The following is a 22,411-nucleotide window of genomic DNA, read 5'->3' as shown; positions in this document are numbered from 1 at the left end:
TACCACACCTGAAGGTGTTACGCAATTAGGTAGCTTCGACAATCAAACGGGTGGGTATAAAAAGGCATGCAATTACAATGGCTGGTTTGGCACTGTTGGAAGATTTGGCGAATGGAAGAATTCCGAGATTGCGAATTTTCAGAGACCAGCAAGATTTACTGGCCAATGATAATAAGTGGCTTATGAGCCGGTTCTGATTACCAAGAGCTGTTCTCTTGGATCTCTGTGCTGTAGTGGGCTGTAGAGAAGCACCCGCAGAAACCAAGCCATGCCTGTCCCACTTCAACTCCTTGGCAACCTAGTTAATGGTGTTGATGGTGTCACTTTGCGTTTGCAGGACTGCATCTGTGAGGACACGGCCGCTGGAGGGTTGTGACGCACAAGGTGCAGTGGAGACACTGGGGCTGGGCGCACTCAGCTCCTGCTCAGCTGCAGCACCACCGACCCAGTGGAACACTCAGCTCCTGCTCAGCTGCAGCACCACCGACCCAGTGGAACACTCAGCTCCTGCTCAGCTACAGCACCACCGACCCAGTGGAACACTCAGCTCCTGCTCAGCTGCAGCACCACCGACCCAGTGGAACACTCAGCTCCTGCTCAGCTGCAGCACCACCGACCCAGTGGAACACTCAGCTCCTGCTCAGCTGCAGCACCACCGACCCAGTGGAACACTCAGCTCCTGCTCAGCTGCAGCACCACCGACCCAGTGGAACACTCAGCTCTTGCTCAGCTGCAGCACCACCGACCCAGTGGAACACTCAGCTCCTGCTCAGCTGCAGCACCACCGACCCAGTGGAACACTCAGCTCCTGCTCAGCTGCAGCACCACCGACCACCAACACAACTTGAATGCATTTGGTTTACTCTTCAAACGAGGGAATACTAATTACATACCTGGATCATCCGGTGCGTCTTGCATGTCTTGTCATCCTCCTTGAGCTCCAGTGTCCCCTTTCCCTGCCAGTGGAACAAACACTTTGTCTGTGTAAGGCTATGCGCCTTTTGGCCACTTTTATGTCGTACCACTTTTTTATTTCTGAAAGGGTCCGACCGTCTGAGCCAGCAGCATTCACAGCATCCGCCACATGCCGCCACTAACTCCTTTTTGACATTTATAATGCCCACACTGTGTCCACCAAACAATATTATTTTTTTGATTCAACCTCCCCACAAGAACTTCCATTTCACACTTGGTGAAATTTCTATTAAAAGGGTGGGTGTTAAAAGGGTGGGACTAAACGCCACCTTTTGACGTGAATCCTCCGCACAGTTTTATAAATGAGGCCCCAGCTCTGGAACACGGACACACTGGACCTCTGCATTACTGACCACAGAACAGTTCATAACCCTGGGTGTGAAAATAGACTAGTGGTGCTAGGCTAGTTCACTACAAGGCTCGATGAAGGAGGGTGTTATAGGAAACTACTATAACCAAAAGTGTCAGTCATTTCATCATTGGGGTTATTTATAAAAAGGGAAGAAAACAACCGTGACCTTTAAAATACATCCATCTCCATTCGGACACTAAAGACTAGAATGTGAGGTCATGGTAAAGTATGCCTAACCTTCAGGCTAAATCTATGGTGGAATTATAGACCTCGAAACAAACTGACTGAAAGTACTAAGCTGTCTCCTGATAGTAAAGTGTGTGCATGTTCGCGATTGCGTACATGCATCCATGTGTGGAGGTGTTTCTACACCTGTGTGTTTCTTTTTTATTTTTTAGAGAGTGCAGATGAGTGTGAGCCTGTGAGAATGTGTAGCCTACTCCATATCTCCAGGGTGCGCCAGGCAGGATTGTAGTGAGTTTGCATCACAGGGATGACACCAGGCATTAAGCACCCAGCCAGTTCCATTGACTGCAACAGCTAAATATGGACGAAGGCCAGAACAGAAGAGTCAGAGTGAGGGGGAAGCTCAGGGCCAGATCCGTTTCACACACACTAGTATAAGTCCTTTGAACACATCCAGGCCTTTTGTGTTAATGACAGAGCCACACAGATCGGGTCAGATATCCTTAAAAGGAGCCATCCTAAAGGAATGTTTACTCTACTAATACAGTACAGAGCTATGTTGGACAGACATGTTGCTATGTCAGGTATGTCTTTGTATGAGGTGGTCCACCAGCCAAGGAACATTTGGAACGGTCCATGGACATTCTTCACAGGGAGGCCTATGTCTGAATGTATACAGAAAGTGTTTTAGACTAGGCAATCACTCAACAAGCTTGAGACCAGGCCACCCACTTCTCAAACTACCCTCCATGTGTGTGTGCCCCATGTTAGCGTGGAGCAATAAACCAGTTTGTTAATGATGGGGTTAATATCAAATCCATGTCAGGATTCAATTTTATGACTTTCAGATGGGAGAATGTGGGTTGACTTTACAAGGCAGCAAAACCACACACATGCACCTGTGTAAATCAACACTTATAACTGCTCTAGTGCAGGATAAGAATCAGATAGGGCTTGCCCCGACAAAAAAAATAATATATATTTGGGGCAATCGATTGGTAGAAATATATATATTTTTAAACATATATTTTTCAATATATAGGCGGTTTTAATCAAATCAACTATATATACATTGAACTTCTCTGATGCTTTAAGCTCCCTATTTGATGAAATAAGACAAATGACTAAAAAGGGAGCCAGATATCAAGATAACCAGAAAAAAAGAAAAAAATGAACCTGTCCCAACCATCCTCCTCCTGTTCCTACTGGCTTTCAAAGATTCTACCGTTACTCTCCAGAATTTGATATACGAGGAGTCAGCTAAATGTATCATGTGGAATAGCAATTTATCTTACCATTTCTACCGATCTGCCAGTTATGTTTTCATATGCACATTTTTGTGGAACAGTTTCATTTCATTTATAATAACGTCTTCGTATCTCAAAACCATGGCTATGTGGTTAGTCAAAACGCTATCCAAATCTAAAAATGATAAACCTAAAAACGATGTAAAAATAGCCTAGAAAGCCAACAAATTAAAACATTGCAGCCTGCAGGCAGAACATTTCCTGATAAAAAATAAATATCCTATAAATCGCATTTGCTATGCATGGCCTGTCTGCAACCAACTTGAAACATTGCATCAACTATTAACTTGGGTCCGGCCCGAAGCTCCTTGCAACATTGTATAAAATATTCTGGGCCCTCAGAGTTTCCCGCCCCAGTGAGCTCAGGACAGACACAGCTGTAGGCTATTTGCGCAAGGGACAAGAAGTAATCAGGCAGGCCTATTTTATGACGTTTCCTCTGGATCAGAGCATGACATTATTCCCTTTCACGCTGAGTGGATATTGAAAGAGAGTTGGAAAGGTTTTTCAAATACGTTTGTTGTCATTCTCAATGGATGTAAAAACAGACTTTGTTTGCTTACTGTTTGAGGTGAAGAAACATTACTTTGAGAAGCTCCACAGCTCATTAGTGGTGGTGCATTAAGCCAATCAGAAATACTATCAGATACCGAAATGGGCAAATTTATATGCCTGCATTTGCGCGCAGGCCAGGTAGCCTATAGGCCTACTTCTATGCATAATCAGGTGAGCGTCCTTACTCAACATTAACAGGAGCGCTCCAAACAAAAGACATGGACTAAATTGACAAAACTCGTAAATGGAATAAAATAAACCAGAACTTGTTTCTCACTAGTGTAGCATAGGTTGTGCGCTCTGCAAACAACATGTCCACTCCGACAATGAGAACGGTAAAAGACTGGAAAAATTATATATTGAATGCATTAACAGACATGAAGTAACCAAACAGACATTGTAGATTAGAAATTATAGGATAAACGGTAAATGTACTACTGATAATATAAGTATTGGGGAATTGATAAACACTAACAATCAAATGCAAACAATTCACACAATGAAGTTATGAAACAACGAATGTGCACAAATTGGCAGCAGAGAGCGCATTCTGGAGACAGAAGTGGACTGCACAGCCACACTCCCCTTTTTGGACTTTGCCATTCCCGTGGCCTCCACAATGGATTAGTCTCGGCCTCCAGATGGATTAGTTCACTGAGATGGGCGCGAACAAGACAGGTGTCTCGTTTGCAAATAAATAAATCAATAAATAAATATGCTACTGCTCAACTAAAAATAATCTTGGTCCACCAACATCCTTTCAACCAGTCAAATAATTGGGGTCAGCCGTAGAATCAGAGATGCCATATACCCTGTGGAACACCTCATCTGAGACTAACAGGGATGGGTATGAATGATATGACAAGTCCATCTCACGTACAATATACTACAATGACATCCCCAAGGCAGTCGCTGCCAATAAACTGCTGCTAACCAAATTGCCAAGTGGCCTTACAGCAGGCCTTGGGGTCTCAGTGAGCCTGCTGAAACAAGAGGATTCATTTAATGAAAAGTGTCATTGTGTTTGCTGAGTCACCATACATCATGGGACGACAGGAAGGGACCGCAAAGACACAAATAGGCCAGATACACACCTATTGGACGGACACACGAACACAGAATCGTCAAACTCTTTCTTACTCACAATCTTCAGAGTTAATTCTCCGTAACGACTAGTGGGTACTAAAGCAAGCAAATCTAGGCCGATTAACAAATAACGTCATGGATGAGTTCTCTTTCGATTGTAAAGTTAAATTCAAAATCCCATGGGCAGGTTGTCTGGGATTGAAATGACCCTGACTCACATACAAACAGTTATCATGATAAAGCTCAACATAGAGCCAAGTCTCTCCATCTTAAGCTTACTTCTATTGCAGCTCCTTTTATGGTCAGACACATACAACATATACTGCTGCCATACCAGGAGTCTGTTCATCATTCATATCACAGCACCCTGACCACCAGCAGCCGCCTACTCTGCAGGCATCACACACACACTCTCCCGCCATACTACTAAATCCACAGCACATTACTCTGTAAATCGGCTGCAGTCAAGAGGACAAGGAGAGAGGGCCAGGGGCAATCCAAACTCCAGATGCTCTCTACCAAACCACCGATGTTCTCTGCTGCTGTGACGCAGGATATGGCACTGAGGGAGGAGGAGGTCATATCGTCATGATGCCATGTCTGTGTACATGGGGACAGGACAGGTGGCAGTCCCTGTGTGGTCCTGTGAGATCAGGCTGCAGGCTAATTCAATAACGTTTTATAGGTTTCTAGGAGTAGGTAATAAAATAGCTGACAGACAGCAGCTGGCTCAGATTAATACTGCTGCTACAGTGATACGCTGGACTGCACTGTCCTGTGGTGCCCCACTGAAGAATGGGGGGCCCTGTACCACACAGAAACTCAGTGTTAGCTGCACATTATCACCACCTAAAGGGGAATAGGTTCATTGCTATTTAAGGAGAAGGAAAAACAATTACAGGTACAGTACTACCTCTAAGAGCTCGCTTGAGTCTGAGCCGCAAAACAGAAGTGATTGCACTAGAAAACACTCTTAACAAAATGTGTGTTAGCCTAGGTAAACGCATTTGAATATGAACACGGACGGATCTCATGCCAAGCGTTATTGAGTGTGTGTGCAGCAGGAGAGAGAGACTCAAAGGATTTAGAACAGTGTGTTTTCAGAATGGGAGAGAAAGCCAAAGTCCCCTGAGAGTGATAGGGGTTCACTGTAGAATAGCTTTTCATTAAGAAAGCCTCTATCAGTCCATTTCTTCTTTTGAAGTCTCCAAACACACACAACATGTCTGCCTCTCTCACTCTCTGATGCACACCAAGTCAGATATGCGTTCTCATACGCACACACTTCTCATGCCTGTGTGTGTGTGTGTGTGTAAGAGAAAGCCAGCTCCTAACCTCAGGCTGTGAGTGTACCATTGCACTCAGCAGTGTTTTGTGATTCCACCTGAAACACTGATGTGGTGCCTGTATACTACAGCCTGCCACAAGCGCTATCATTCTCTCACCCAGCCCTGCTCTACTCCAGGGGTGTCTGAACACAAACTGGCAGCCATCAGCCTCACTCTGTGCCAGGATGTGGAAGAACACCACCTGCAGGCAGGCAAACACTACACCTGCCTAGTTAATATGGGAGTGGAAGTGGTGAGGGCTGGAGAGGTAACAACCTTTTGGAGCATAAGTCCAAAGCCGGATGAATCCATTCAAAAGTACAGCATATAGTCAAAAGTATGTGGACATCCTTTCAAATGAGTGGATTTGGCTATTTCAGCCACACCCTTGCTGACGGGTGTATAAAATTGAGCACACAGCCATGCAATCTCCGTAGACAAACATTGGCAGTAGAAAGGCCTTACTAAAGAGCTCAGTTACTTTCAATGTGGCAATGTCACCTTTCCAACAAGACGGTTCGTCAAATTTCAGCACTGCCACAGCTACCCCGCTCAATTGTAAGTGCTGTTATTGTGAAGTGGAAACTTCTAGGAGCAAAAAAGGCTCAGACGCGAAGTGGTAGTCCAGACAAGCTCACAGAACTGGACTGGCGATTGCTGAAGTGTGTAGAAAATGTCTGCCCTCGGCTGCATCATTCACTACAGAGTTCCTAACTGCCTCATGAAGCAACGTCAGCACAAGAACTGTTCGTCTGGAGCTTCATTAAATGGGATTCTACGGCCGAGTAGCCGCTCCCGAGCGATTCAGGTCTAAGGCACTGCATCTCAGTACTAGAGGCATCACTACAGAACCTGGTTCAATCCCGGGCTGTATCACAACCGGCTGTGATTGGAAGTCTCATAGCGGCGGCGCACAATTGACCATTGGACTCTGGAGCAGTGGAAACGCGTTTTCTGGAGTGATAAATCACGCTTCACCATTTGGCAATCCATCAGACAAATCTGGGATGCCAGGAGAACGCTACCTGCCCCAATGCATAGTGCCAACTGCAAAGTTTGGTGTTGGAGGAATAATGATCTGGGGCTGATTTTCATGGGTTGAGCTAGGCCCCTTAGTTCCAGTTAAGGGAGATCTTAACTCTACAGCATACAATGACATTCTAGACCATTCTGTGCTTCCAACTTTGTGCCAAACAGTTTGGGGAAGGCCCTTTCCTGTTTTAGAATGACAATGACCCCATGCATAAAGCGAGGTCCATACAGAAATGGTTTGACAAGATCGGTGTGGAAGAAATTGGCTGGCCTCCACAGAGCCCTGACCTCAACCCCATCAAACACCTTTGGGATGAATAGCAACGCCGACTGCGAGCCAGGCCTAATCTCCCAAAATCAGTTCCCGACCTCGCTAAGGTCCCAGCAGCAATGTTCCAACATCCAGTGGAAAGCCTTCCCAGAAGGGTGGAGGCTGTTACAGCAGCAAAGAGGGGAACAACTCTATATTAATGCTAATGATTTTGGAATGAGATGTTTGATGAGCAGATGTCCACATACTTTAGATCATGTAGTGTACTTGGATCAATATATTTAGGCAAGCAGGTAGTGTTAAGCAGGTAACTGACTGATTGGCTCATATTTGATTGAAACACTGAACTCTGTATCTACGAGATGGATTGGGGTCTGAGTAACAGTATTATATTTAGTGCTGTCGTGCTGTGTTAAGGGCTGTTGTAGGCTCAGATCTTACTTTCTCTGCATCTCCAGGTCCTCTGGCGTAGGTCCATTCTGAACCTGGGGGCTCTGTCTTGGCAACGTCGGGCCTGGAAGGAGAAACACACAGAGATGGTCAGAAATCCGCTCTGAAGGAAACGGCCTCTGGACTCATCGCTTTTTACTCAAATCTCAACGCCTAAATATTTAGTGTAGTCTCATTTATTGAGGGAATGCAACACCAACCCAGTCATTTGTCTCAGCATTTCATTCAAAGTTTCAGTCTTAAATTTGTTTCAAAATCAGAATCAAATCCAATTCACACAAACTACACTGTCTCCTTCCCAACTATTTCTTCTTTCAGGCCAGACCGATCCTTTAAGCGTAATTCCCTGTCGGCCGGCTAGGTTGTGACCTAACGTCTGTCATACTGATCCATTCCCAGAGCTGTCTATTAGCCTGCTCTCACAGCTACTCCAACCAATCAGCCATCATATCCACTGACAGCACTGGACCACTGCCAAACAGCCACAGAGTTACAAAACAATCTATTATCTGGTAGTTGTAGAGACGACAAGACCATCGAAAGAAAATCAACACAAAACAAACATACTAATTTGATTGTAAGAGAGCTCCACGTTTGGCCAGGGATCAAAGACGAGTCAAAAGTTTGGACACACCTACTCATCAAAACTATGAAATAACACAGGGGCTTGTTCTGACTGGACTTGCCTGGGCTGAGGTGCAAGTCAATAATACCTTTAGTTACAACAGTTTTGTATTATCAATCCTCTTTCGTCGTGGGTAATGGTTATGGAGCTTTTCTAATAAACGTTTGTGATATCAAAGCTTGTTCAGCAGATACTGCTGTTGATGAGGAGTGTGGAGAGGGCTGTGGTTGTGGTGAACTGTCACTAGCAGGTCTGGTGTAGGAACAGAAGGTTATATATGAGTCACTGCTGCCAAACCTTTATAGATAAAAGCCTTATTCTTCCCTCAGATTTAGAGCTCTCTCCATCTGTCTGGAATAGCAGATCAATGCATCACTGCTCTACACAGACACTAGCCAGCCTGAATACTGATAGCATAGAGAAGACTCGTCTCTTTTGGTCAGATCCAAGCCCTCCAACGTCCGGCTACACTGGACTTTGAGTCTGGCCATAACCGCATTGGCTTTTCACCTATCGGACGTAGACTTCAGTGAATCACTTAAAACCACTTTAACGTGTATACATTTGATCAACAAACAGTACCAGTCAAAAGTTTAGACACATCTACTCATTCCAGGGTTTTTCTTTATTTTTACTATTTTTAACATTGTAGAATCAAAACTATGCAATAACACATATGCTTGCCCGTTGGTATGAGGTTCTTACTGTGGAATGCAGTGTTTGGTTTTTACCATGCATAATAGGGCCCATGTCATCCAAAAAGTTATACTTTAGAATCTGTCCATAGAACATTCTAACAAGAGACTTGATCATCCTCCAGGTGCTTTTTGGCAAACTGATCCCAGGCCTGTTATAAGGAGAGGGGAAATTGCATGTGTGACAGTCTCAGTGCTGTGGTCACGCTCACCAAACAGCACACAGCTGAGTCGTAAACTCAGCAGAAACGTTCTCCGTGGCCAATTACCTTATCCCGGCACTGATTATAAAAGTAGCATTTAATAGATCACAGTGTAAACACTAGTCACCCAGAACATGACTCGCAGCAGGCCTGAGATGGGGTGTCTGTCTGGACAATAACAGTGTTGTAGAAGGGCCACTCCCCTTGCAGACAGTTAGAAATTGAGGTAAATAAAATGTTCCGACATGAGACTAGGTAGCAATGCATTTAGATGATCTCATTATGTAAATGAGAAACAATAAGTCCAGGGGGAATGGTTTATTTTTGTTTAATTTCATACTGTACACCAACACTGAACAGTAAAGAAACTAGCTCTTTCTAGAAGGCCTAGATTTATGTTCTGTAAATTAATCACCAAACCTAATAAAATCCATAAGTATTAGAGATTAGGACCTAGACATTTTTTTTCTCATGGTTGTCATGTGCCGTAAAGGCAGCATAACTTAATGACACTTTTTACATCATGTTTCTGATCAAATCGTCTTCCCGGCACCCAATCAAATAAAAATGTCCTTCAATGTGAATATGAATTAAGATGTTAACGCATCATATCCTAAAAACAGGTCAAAGTAAAATGGGCAGTAGCCCACAGAATGAAATCAGACTACGCACGGCTGCAGTCTGGGAGTTCCACTCAGTGGGCTAAATGATCATTATAATCAGCCATTTCAAGGTCTGTAGGCCTATGTGTCCATTTCTGAGCTGATCATGGCGAAGAAGGAAAATGCAGTTCTTATTTTCAAGGTAACATGAGTGAGTTGAATTTGGAGAAGCTAAGAATTGATCCTACCATTTCTACCGATCTGCGTGCGGGTTAGGATTTTCATATTCACATTTTCGTGGAACAGCTTCAATTCAATAACTTTTTAAAATTGTCAACATTATTGTCACGTGGTTAACACAAATCTGAATTACAATTTTTTTAAATCTAAAATTCAACTAACGTGAGAGCACCAGCCTCTGCCATATGGACACATTGATAGGCCTAAACCGTGAGCCATTGGCTAAAGAAATTAGTGCATGGAACTCAGATGGCCTATAGGCCAAATTGGCCAATGCAGCAGCAGACTTAACACTTCCATTGTCAACTTGTCAACTAAGTAAAAATACATAAAGCCAACACAAATAAAAACAGTAGATGAACATTCAGGTTCTTCCAATCACATTCATATCTACGCCCATATCTATCTGCCTCCCTTTCTATCCTTCTGGACTTCTGCTCTCTCTAGTGAAGTGCAACATTGATTTTATACAATAAATTGGAATCTGTCCTCCAGCCTTCGCAAGCGAACTTGTAACATTGTATTAACTAGCCTATTCCGGGGGCCCTCAGTGTTCTGCGCCAGTGAGCTCGAGACAGCTGTTTTTACGCAAGGCCAGGGAAAAGTGTTCAGGTATTTTATGACGTTTCCACTGGATATATGGGAACATCAGAGCATGACATTTTGCTCTTTCACACGGCCTGGCGATTACCGAGGGGGAGAATGTTGGAAAGGTTTTTCCACTACTGTGAGGAACTATTAGCCTATCATTCGCAATGGATGTAAAAAAAAATAACTGACTTCATTGACTTAATGTGTGAGGTGAAGAAAAATAATTACTGAGAAGCTCAGCTTATCATTATTGGTGGTCAGAAATCAGAGATCCCCATATTGGGCACTTTCCTACATTTGTGCGCAGCAGGCCAGGTAGCCTAGGCCTACTTTATGTAGGTGTGCGCACTCCGTCAACATTAATAGGACATAGAAACAAGACAGAGTCCAGACACATGCTCATTTGCTCACATGGAGCACTCCAAAAATCTAATTTAATTAAAACTCGTAGGGCCTAAATGGTATGAAATAACTTGTTTCTCACAAGTGTAGCAGGTTGTGAACTCTGCAAAGAACGTTGCCACTCCGAGAATGAGAAAATAAACGACAGTGAATCGGTGCCACCCCCCTCCGTGGGTCGGTTGAGCTAACATAGGCTAATGTGATTAGCCAGTAACAAGAACATTTCCCAGGACATAGACATATCTAATCTAACTGCACTGTCCAATATACATAAGCTATTACAGTGAAAGAATACCACGCCATTGTTTGTGGAGAGTGCACCGATATGAACTCGAAAATGTATTAATAAACCAATTAGGCACATTTGGACAGTCTTCATTCAACATTTTGAACAGAAATGCAATGGTTCTTTGGATCTGCCCAAAATTTTGCACATACACTGCCACCATCTAGTGGCCAAATCTAAATTGCACCTTTTTCCTTTGTATTATCTTTTACCAGATCTAATGTGTTATATTCTCCTACATTCATTTCCACAAACTTCAAAGTGTTTCCATTCAAATGGTATCAAGAATATGCATATCCTTGCTTCAGTTCCTGAGCTATAGGCAGTTAGATTTGGGTATGTCATTTTAGGCGAAAATTTGAAAAGGGTCCCATCCTTAAGAGGTTTTAATACACACATGAAAATAAATGAATGTAGGCCTAATCAAATGACAGGGATTAAGTATTTAAGTCTTTTTACACCACTACACCCCAGTAAGCACAGAAGTATTTTATTTACAATCAGCACAAGCAGTAATCCAGTCTCTTCTGACAGCAGATATACTGCCACAGTGCATCATCAGGCAGTCATTAGGTGCTCCAACCACAGCCCTGGACAAGGTCCCAACCATAGTCATAGACCCAGTACCAACTAAAACCCCAGATCCAGCCATCATGGCTCCACAAGGCTCATATCCTGGGAACTCAGCGCTCCATGTCCCTCTATCACATGCTAACACACACAGTGCCCTGAGCTGCTACCTACCCACACACCACGCCTGGAGCCAGGGCTATGCTACACAGGCAGGGAGGTGTCTACGGGATGTGGTCCCACGCTCAGGTCAGTCCGCAAGTCGTGTAAAACCTTGTCCTGATCAATTATTCATGGATGAGTGGGCAAGGCATCCTCCCACCTCCCCCGTCACATCACACCGCACGTGTGTCAATTCGAGACAAACCAACTAAAAAACCCAGAGGGAAGACAAAAAAAGAGAAAGAAAGTAAAAAGGAAACAGTGGCACAGAAAATAAGAAGAGTGATGAATACTAGAAAAAGAGGTACAAACAAGAAATCTGATCACACTGCATTGGTCCCTTTGTGCGTTTCCTCACCAGCCCATAAAAGTATTGTACAAACACAGGATGATGCGTTTCCTCTTCTAATCTATTCTTTGCTAATTAACTACATGTTTCTTTCCTCCCAGATCTACGGAGGAGATGAAAGGAGGGGAGGTTGAAATGAGGGTAGTCTTGGGGGGGTTTTCCTCTCTGTGATTCTGTGAAACAGTCCTGTTGTGTTTCAGCCCCATACAGCCCTCGTAGTGCATCTATTCCCCAGGTCCAGCCTATCCTGTCTTATTTCACTTTTCCTGGGTCAGGAAGACATGAATCACTCCCTGGCCCGCTGACCTGTAATCTGACCTGGAACCTGTGAGTTGGGGGTCTTTGGGGATGAGTCATCATGTTAAAGAGGACCAGGCAGAGCTCATACATACTGCTGAAGTCAGAACCATGGCATCCAGTGAAAGTACTTCACACACAGTGATATAACTAATAAAGAGTAAAAATAGGTTTTAGAATCCTGAAAGAGGAATGGAAACACTTTGAATACATCTCTTAGCTTAGATGTAATTCCTAATCAAAATGGCGATTTACATTTACAGCTGGTTGGCGTTCTAAATCCTAGTGTTTCCATTCCCCTTTAAACTTTCATATTAGCATTCATTATGATGTCACACCAGAGGTCAAATTCAAGGCTCTAATTAATTGGTATTCAAACAACTCCAAGCAGGCTGCCATGTTTCTTTTACGGAGGTGTGGCTTACATCTGGCCACTCTACCATAACGGCCTGATTGGTGGAGTGCTGCAGAAAGTTGTTCTTCTGGAAGGTTTTCCCATCTCAACAGAGGAACTCTAGAGCTCTGTCAGAGTGACCATCGGATTCTTGGTCACCTCCCTGACCAAGGCCCTTCTCCCCCAATTGCTCAGTTTGGCCGGGCAGCCAGCTCTAGGAAGTCTTGGTGGTTCCAAACTCTGTGTTCTTGGGGAACTTCAATGCCGCAGAAATTTTTTGGTACCCTTCCCCAGATCTGTGCTGCGACACAATCCTGTCACGGAGCTCTACGGACAATTCCTTCGACCTTGTGGCTTGGTTTTTGCTCTGACATGCACTGTCAACTGTGGGACTGTCCAATTAATTATTTTATAGATTTTTTATTGCCGACCCCACTGCAGTTCCCCCGCGGTTGCGACCCAACTTTCAATAGCACTGCCATAATGTATGAAATGGTTTATTCATTTTTCCTAGCCACCGTGCTTCTACACCTGCATTGCTTGCTGTTTGGGGTTTTAGACTGGGTTTCTGTACAGCACTTTGAGATATCAGCTGATGTACGAAGGGCTATATAAATAAATTTGATTTGATTGAAATTATTTGGACATTTCTATTTATTTCACCTTTATTTAACCAGGTTGGCTAGTTACGAACAAGTTCTCAAGATATAGCCAAGCAGTTCGACACAAACAACAACAGAGCTACACATGGAATAAACAAACATACAATCAATAATACAGTAGAAAAGTCTATACAGCATGTGCAAATGAGGAAGGATAAGAGAGGTAAGGCAATACATAGGTCATGGTGGCAAAGTAATTACAAAATAGCAATTAAACACTGGAATGGTAGGATGTGCAGAATGTGCAAGTTGAGATACTGGGGTGCAAAGGAGCAAGATAAATAAATAAATATATACAGTATGGGGATGAGGTAGCTCATCTGTAAATAGCCCATCCAATCTATGTACAGGTGCAGTGACCTGCTCTGACAGCTGGTGCTTAAAGCTAGTGAGGGAGGTAAGAGTCTCCAACTGATTTTTGCAGTTGGTTCCAGTCATTGGCAGCAGAGAACTGGAAGGAGAGGGGGTGACCAGTGAGATATACCTGCTGGAGCGCATGTTACGGGTGGGTGCTGCTATGGTGACCAGTGAGCTGAGATAAGGCGAGGCTTTACCTAGCAGAGACTTGTAGATGACCTGGAGCCAGTGTGTTTGGCGACGAATATGAAGCGAGGGCCAGCCAACGAGAACATACAGGTCGCAGTGGTGGGTAGTATATGGGGCTTTGGTGACAAAACGGATGGCACTGTGATAGACTGCATCCAATTTGTTGAGTAGAATGTTGGAGGCTATTTTGTAAATGACATCGCCAAAGTTGAGGATCTAGTGAGGGAGGTGTCATTTGATTTAAAAAAATTTTATTTAACGTGACTTTTTTTCTCCAGTTAATGTTACAACCGTGGAAACGTTAGTGACCTGTCAAACACACCCCGGTAATGGCTGAAATGTGCTCAGTAGAATACAAATGAATACAAAACACCAACGATTGGCTGAGGATTTAACCCACCGTCTCGACACATCACAAGAAAAACACTATTTTGGCGTGTGTAGATTTTTTTGGCAATTAAAAAAAGTCATTTTAATACAGTAATGTGCTGAAATGAAAGCAATTTTCCAAAAAGGAACACTGGGATAATAGTGATATTATGTCTGATCTCGCAAACAATGTTCAGTATTTATAGATAGGTATAATCTAGAGACGAGTGTTTTGATTTTAAATTGCGTGGGTATCCTTCTCTTTACACACTTGTAGAATTATGGTAACAGAACGTGACAACTGTAATGGATCATTAATGAGGAAGTCTAGACAGCACAGTTTATGATTAGAGATAGTTTGTGGTTTCACCTGTTTCAACCCTTTATATAAATGTATTCATGTATGCAAATACACCCAGTCTATATGCAAATAAAATTGTAGTTATATATATTTTTTTTAATACCTGATAGTGCGTTAAGAAAAAAAGTGACATATTACAATAATTTGAATTACCACCAAAAAGCCTGAAGTCCATTATTTGTCCATGCCAGTACAGTCTTAATGTGCTATAATTTAGTCAGTATATGATGGATTTAAACCATTCTAAAAGTTCAGAGTATCTTCATCCATTGTCCAGTGGTTGTATTCATCAGCATTGTATTTAAACTACACTGCTCAAAAAAATAAAGGGAACACTTAAACAACACAATGTAACTCCAAGTCAATCACACTTCTGTGAAATCAAACTGTCCACTTAGGAAGCAACACTGATTGACAATAAATTTCACATGCTGTTGTGCAAATGGAATAGACAAATTATAGGCAATTAGCAAGACACCCCCAATAAAGGCTTTCTGGCTGATGTTTTGGTCACTTTTGAATGCTGGCGGTGCTTTCACTCTAGTGGTAGCATGAGACGGAGTCTACAACCCATACAAGTGGCTCAGGTAGTGCAGCTGATCCAGGATGACACATCAATGCGAGCTGTGGCAAGAAGGTTTGCTGTGTCTGTCAGCGTAGTGTCGAGAGCATGGAGGAGATACCAGTAGACAGGCCAGTACATCAGGAGACGTGGAGGAGGCCGTAGGAGGGCAACAACCCAGCAGCAGGACCGCTACCTCTGCCTTTGTGCAAGGAGGAGCAGGAGGAGCACTGCCAGAGCCCTGCAAAATGACCTTCAGCAGGCCACATGTGCATGTGTCTGCTCAAACGGTCAGAAACAGACTCCATGAGGGTGGTATGATGGCCTGACGTCCACAGGTGGGGTTTGTGCTTACAGCCCAACACCGTGCAGGACGTTTTTCATTTGCCAGAGAACACCAAGATTGGCAAATTCGCCACTGGCGCCCTGTGCTCTTCACAGATGAAAGCAGGTTCACACTGAGCACGTGACAGACGTGACAGTCTGGAGACGCCGTGGAGAACGTTCTGCTGCCTGCAACATCCTCCAGCATGTCCAGTTTGGTGGTGGGTCAGTCATGGTGTGGGGTGGCATTTCTTTGGGGGGCTGCACAGCCCTCCATGTGCACGCCAGAGGTAGCCTGACTGCCATTACGTACTGAGATGAGATCCTCCTTTAGTCCAGGTCTGGGAGATCCCTCAGGAGACCATCCGCCACCTCATCAGGAGCATGCCCAGGTGTTGTAGGGAGGTCATACACTACTGAGCCTCATTTTGACTTGTTTTAAGGACATTACATCAAAGTTGGATCAGCCTGTAGTGTGGTTTTCCACTTTAATTTTGAGTGTGACTCCAAATCCAGACCTCCATGGGTTGATAAATTTGATTTCCATTGATCATTTTTGTGTGATTTTGTTGTCAGCACATTCAACTATGTAAAGAAAAAAGTATTTAAGAAGAATTTATCATTCATTCAGATCTAGGATGTGTTATTTTAGTGTTCCCTATATTTTTTTGAGCAGTGTATTTAACAACTTTGATACCCATTGCTACTTTATCTGGGCTCCATACAGAGAGAAACCTTCCTCAACCATCAGCAAGGTCATCCATTCACTTGGGCTGGGGCAAGAAGAGGAAGAGGCCCCGTGCCCAACTTAAGGAAGTAAACATTGTAATACCATAAGTTATTTTTAACTGACAGATTTTCCTTTGAATTCTTAGCCATAAGATTAGAAATGACCAACATGTGAAGCTCAATAATCAAATATATCCTGTAGGTCATGTGGAGATGTTTATTAGCTATCTATTTTGGTTCACCGAAAGAGGGGAAGTAAGTTGGAGAGGAAATTATGACTGATGTACTGTACTTGAGGGGAGCCAAAATTACTTTTTGGGAGGCCATCTCAGGTAATGGTTATTGATCAATCATGTTGAGAGAGACGGGAGGCCAGAGTATTACCCACAGTCTCTCTACATTTTGCTAACAGGGACAAGCGAGGAGACAGTTACACATGAGTTGGCACATCTGCCAATTATCATTCCACTGCACATGCATTTTCAGGTCAAATAGACAAACTGTACTGTCAACATTGTTTACTGTTCAGGACTTTGGTATCAGAAAAGCAAAAACACAGTGAAGCAATAGCCATGTTCTATAGCAATCAGTAGTAAGTAATTGAAAACTGTACTCATTTCCAGTGAATCAAATCTCATGAGAATTGTCACCCAATTCTACCAATCAGGAATCAAAGCAACCACAAGAGGGCCAAAACAAGTCTCCATCTCCACCAAAACATCAGCTTGTTCTCTCGGTCTCAATCTCAATACAGATCTCAATACAGATGGGCGATACAAAATTATGTGTGGCAATAGACATAATACGTCGTCAAGTGTTCCATCATTAGCATTGCTGCAGTAACACCGTCCGTCTCATTCCAACCCCAACACCGCTGCACTAACACCGCCCGTCTCATTACAACACCAACACCAACACCGATGCAGTAACACCGCCCGTCTCATTACAACCAACACCGCCCGTCTCATTACAACCCCAACACTACTGCTGTAACACCGCCCGTCTCATTACAACACCAACACTGCTGCAGTAACACCGCCAGTCTCATTACAACACCAATACTGCTGCAGTAACACCGCCCGTCTCATTACAACCCCAACACAGCTGCTGTAACACCGCCAGTCTCATTACAACACCCACACTGCTGCTGTAACACTGTCGCCTCAGTAGAACCCCAACAGCGCTGCAGTAACACCGTCCGTCTCATTAGAACCCCAACACAGCTGCTGTAACACCGCCAGTCTCATTACAACCCCAACACAGCTGCTGTAACACCGCCAGTCTCATTACAACCCCAACACAGCTGCTGTAACACCGCCAGTCACATTACAACACCCACACTGCTGCTGTAACACCGTCGCCTCAGTAGAACCCCAACACCGCTGCTGCAACACCGTCCGTCTCATTACAACACCAACACTGCTGCTGTAACACCGCCTGTCTCATTACAACCCCAACACAGCTGCTGTAACAACATCCGTCTCATTACAACCCCAACACCGCTGCTGTAACACAGCCCGTCTCATTACAACCCCAACACTGCTGATGTAACGCCGCCTGTCTCATTACAACCCCAACACTGCTGCTGTAACGCCGCCTGTCTCATTACAACCCCAACACCGCCCGTCTCATTACAACCCCAACACCGCTGCTGTAACACCGCCCGTCTCATTACAACACCAACACTGCTGCTGTAACACCGCCCGTCTCATTACAACCCCAACACTGCTGCTGTAACGCCGCCTGTCTCATTACAACCCCAACACCGCCCGTCTCATTACAACCCCAACACCGCTGCTGTAACACCGCCCGTCTCATTACAACACCAACACTGCTGCTGTAACACCGCCCGTCTCATTACAACACCAACACTGCTGCTGTAACACCGCCCGTCTCATTACAACACCAACACCGCTGCTGTAACACCGTCCGTCTCATTACAACACCAACACTGCTGTTGTAACAACATCGTCTCAGTAGAACCCCAACGCCACTGCAGTAACACCGCCCGTCTCATTACAACACCAACACTGCGGTTGTAACACCGTCATCTCAGTAGAACCCCAACACTGCTGCAGTAACACCGCCCGTCTCATTTCAACCCAACACTGCTGCTGTAACACCGCCCGTCTCATTACAACCCAACACTGCTGCTGTAACACCGCCCGTCTCATTACAACCCAACACTGCTGCTGTAACACCGCCGTCTCATTACAACCCAACACTGCTGCTGTAACACCGTCCGTCTCAGTAGAACCCCAACACCGCTGCAGTAACACCGCCCGTCTCATTACAACCCCAACACCGCTGCAGTAACACCGCCCGTCTCATTACAACACCAACACCGCCCGTCTCAGTAGAACCCCAACACCGCTGGAGTAACACCGCCCGTCTCATTACAACACCAATACTGCTGCTGTAACACCGCCTGTCTCATTACAACCCAACACTGCTGCTGTAACACCGCCCGTCTCAGTAGAACCCCAACACCGCTGGAGTAACACCGCCCATCTCATTACAACACCCACACTGCTGCTGTAACACCGCCCGTCTCATTACAACACCAATACTGCTGCTGTAACACCGCCCGTCTCATTACAACCCAACACTGCTGCTGTAACACTGCCCGTCTCATGTAACACTACTGCTGTAACACCGCCTGTCTCATTACAACCCAACACTGCTGCTGTAACACTGCCCGTCTCATGTAACACTGCTGCTGTAACACCGGCCGTCTCATTACAACCCAGCACTGCTGCTGTAACACTGCCCGTCTCATGTAACACTGCTGCTGTAACACTGCCCCGTCTCATGTAACACTGCTGCTGTAACACTGCCCGTCTCATGTAACACTGCTGCTGTAACACTGCCCGTCTCATGTAACACTGCTTGCAACCCGCAAATGAGCCCCCCCAAAAAGCAGAGGAGTCCGTAGTCTCTCAGCATAACACTCACAAATATGCAGTGTCTAAACAATAGGCCTGTGAATATACCAGTATCGCAATATTTTTTCAAAGGCAAAAAAGAAAACATGAAGCAGACCAAAAACTATTTGGTCCTTTAAAAACATGTTGTATGTCAAATATTTTAGTGACATAGCTTGCAAAACAAACAAATGTGACTGGATGACAACATAATTAGGTTTGTTTCCAAGTACCACGATACTGGTATCGTCACAGCCCTATTAAACAATGGCTAACCCCATTTTGTGAAATTGAGTGCTGCCACTGTGAACAGGCCAACAGATGTGAGGATGAAGTGTCAGAGCGCAGATGATTGGTCCCCCTGACTCCGCAGGCTCTCTACGCCTGGATAGGATTGGCTACAAACTTCAAACTGTTTCACTGCAGTTTGGGGGGCCAATCAGGTTGAGCAGTTGTCACAGGTCAGTTCACCGTCCGTGGCAACAGGACTGGGGGTGTGGTGATGGATGATGGTAGGTGTTGCATGTCAGAACATTAAGCCTACTTCCTTTACGGTTACAAAAACAGCTTTCGAGGAGTCACAGACAGCCTGTGATACATTATTCATGGCTGCTGCAGTGCAACCATCTCCCATAGGAAGACAGGCATAGACAAACGGGAAGACGTGTAGACAAACGTAATGACAGGGCAGGCTGTATACACTACCCCCAAAACCTCTATCCCTTTCACCTCCACCCTCTTTTCCAAGGTGGGGTCTTATTCTGGGGCAGAGGGAGAGGCTGGGGGTCTAGGTGTCACTAGGAAAGTGCCCCCTCCCCCACCTGTCCTTAGCAGGGCTGTCAGTAGCACAGCTAGCCATATCCATTTCCACAGGCAAGGCCACTGACACTGAGACCCAGCACCTGACACCAGGCCAGCTCAGGGGGCCGGATGCCTCAGCTCAGGTCTGATGTAAAGTTACCAAATAGAAGCTGCCCTTCTCAAAAACAGTACGCCCATAAGCAGACGCAGTGCAGGCCAGGCCCCCTTCATCCATAGGAGAAGGTAAACATGTTATTTCTGGCCCAGCCACCATGTTAGGGGAGGGGCCTGGGCTATACAACCCCAGATCCTGCCAACCGGCACCTGAGGATGAGTTCATCATGGAGCTCTGCCAACACCTCAGAAGTAGCTGCCCCCACGGAGCATCCAGGAAACTAGCCCCAAAGACACAGCACCCAGGGAACTAGCCCCAAAGACACAGCACCCAGGAAACTAGCCCCAAAGACACAGCACCCAGGAAACTAGCCCCAAAGACACAGCACCCAGGAAACTAGCCCCAAAGACACAGCACCCAGGAAACTAGCCCCAAAGACACAGCACCCAGGAAACTAGCCCCAAAGACACAGCACCCAGGAAACTAGCCCCAAAGACACAGCACCCAGGAAACTAGCCCCAAAGACACAGCACCCAGGAAACTAGCCCCAAAGACACAGCACCCAGGAAACTAGCCCCAAAGACACAGCACCCAGGAAACTAGCCCCAAAGACACAGCATCCAAGTGCTAGACCCAAATGCAACTGTTTTGCATTGTTAGAACATGTGTGTCCCAATTTCATTAGCAGCCATGCTTTTAGCACCTGATAGTCAGCAGGATTGTTGCCTAAACACACAGCCTATTTTAATGAGAAAGCCCTGGTGTTCTGCTGCTGATCCCAACAGCACTATAGGAATCATCAGTTTTGCGAAACAAGCAGCGTGCAACAAAGACATATCCTCATGACCCTAATGCTGGCACAACCGAGAGAGGAGAGACCGGGCTTTCCACAGGGATCGCCTCCAACCGAAAACAGAGCTAGCTGAACGAAGTCAACTGAACACTGGTGTTGAGGGCATGAGAATGGAGCAGAATTCAGAACTATGCCTTTTCTCTCCTCTCCCTCGAGGGTTGAATTATTTGTGTGGACTGAACAGAGCCTGTGTTTGACTCCGTAGCTAGGTGACTCAGGAACACTTTTAAGTGATTTTATTATCTTTCAAAGATCGTCAAAGCACAGAAACAGAGGTCAAGGCTGCCCTCCATCTCCTTGCCATTTTTCTTTCAGCCAGGGGCTTCTTAGACTGATGCTACAGAGCACCAAAGTATTGAACACAGCTTAGCCAATCAGAAGAAAGAGTAACTGATCTCTGACCAATCATAAGAGGACTCCATCTTCCTTCCAGATGAACTGTGTCCATCGCCTATCGGGACAGTGTATAATATATAGCAGGTTACACTACAGGCAACCAACACTTCATTTTCCCTGACATCTCGAATAGAGCATAAAACATTCATATTATACAAGTTACATAAGGACTTGTTATCACTAGTTGTGTTAGTAAGAGAGGAACTCAGTCAGTCGTGCTTCCTGTTCAACTAACGCTCTGTAACATGCAATCAGTGGTGTAGTCATCTGCTCCCTCCCACTCCTGCACCACCCTTTCTTCCCATCAGCTGTCTCACTACACCCCCCAAATCCTCCTCCAAATCAAAACCCCTACCAACCCCCTCCAGTCCAGCTCTACTCACTGCTGAGGATGATCTGAGCGCGACTGATAGTCTGCTGCAGTTGGAAGTGGCTCACTCTGGGAGCAGGCATGTCTGTGGACGCCTGGAGGGCCTTCCTCTGTCTCTACAGTGCCAGCACCAAACAGCAGCAGCAGTCTCTCCCCCTCACAGAGGAGCAGAAGAGGGCTGAAAGAGAGATCTGAGGCAGCAGGGTGTGGAGCACCAAACAGAACAGCACCACCCTGGGCTGGGACACAAGTCTAAAACAGCAGGCCCTGGTCCGTCTCTGGATCACGCTGCTCTCACCGTCTGGTTTCTCCCTCTCTGGTCGCCTTCCCTGATAAGTACAGTGTTGTAGTCTCTGGTAGGCACAGTGCTGGGGTTTCACTCGCTGGGCCATGCAGGGCAGCTGTTCTGTCAGTGTTAGTAGCAGCAGGCTGGCTAGCTGG

General features: G+C 45.3%; 1 protein-coding gene across 5 annotated transcripts in view; it reads right to left on the bottom strand.

Moving 5' to 3' along the window:
• The window catches only part of LOC139415177 (protein enabled homolog), a 138,758-nt gene that overhangs the window by 33,242 nt on the left and 83,105 nt on the right, over positions 1 to 22,411 (bottom strand). For all 5 annotated transcript variants that reach the window (XM_071163063.1, XM_071163061.1, XM_071163060.1 and 2 more), the window contains exon 4: positions 7,534 to 7,606. In XM_071163063.1, coding sequence (XP_071019164.1) covers positions 7,534 to 7,606 — 73 coding nt within the window. The remainder of the gene's footprint in view (positions 1 to 7,533; positions 7,607 to 22,411) is intronic.

The sequence above is a fragment of the Oncorhynchus clarkii genome, chromosome 8 (genome assembly GCF_045791955.1).
Source record: "Oncorhynchus clarkii lewisi isolate Uvic-CL-2024 chromosome 8, UVic_Ocla_1.0, whole genome shotgun sequence".
Taxonomy (NCBI): Eukaryota; Metazoa; Chordata; class Actinopteri; order Salmoniformes; family Salmonidae; genus Oncorhynchus; species Oncorhynchus clarkii.
Note: the sequence above shows the minus strand (reverse complement) of the source record. Positions and strands in the feature narration are given on the sequence as shown.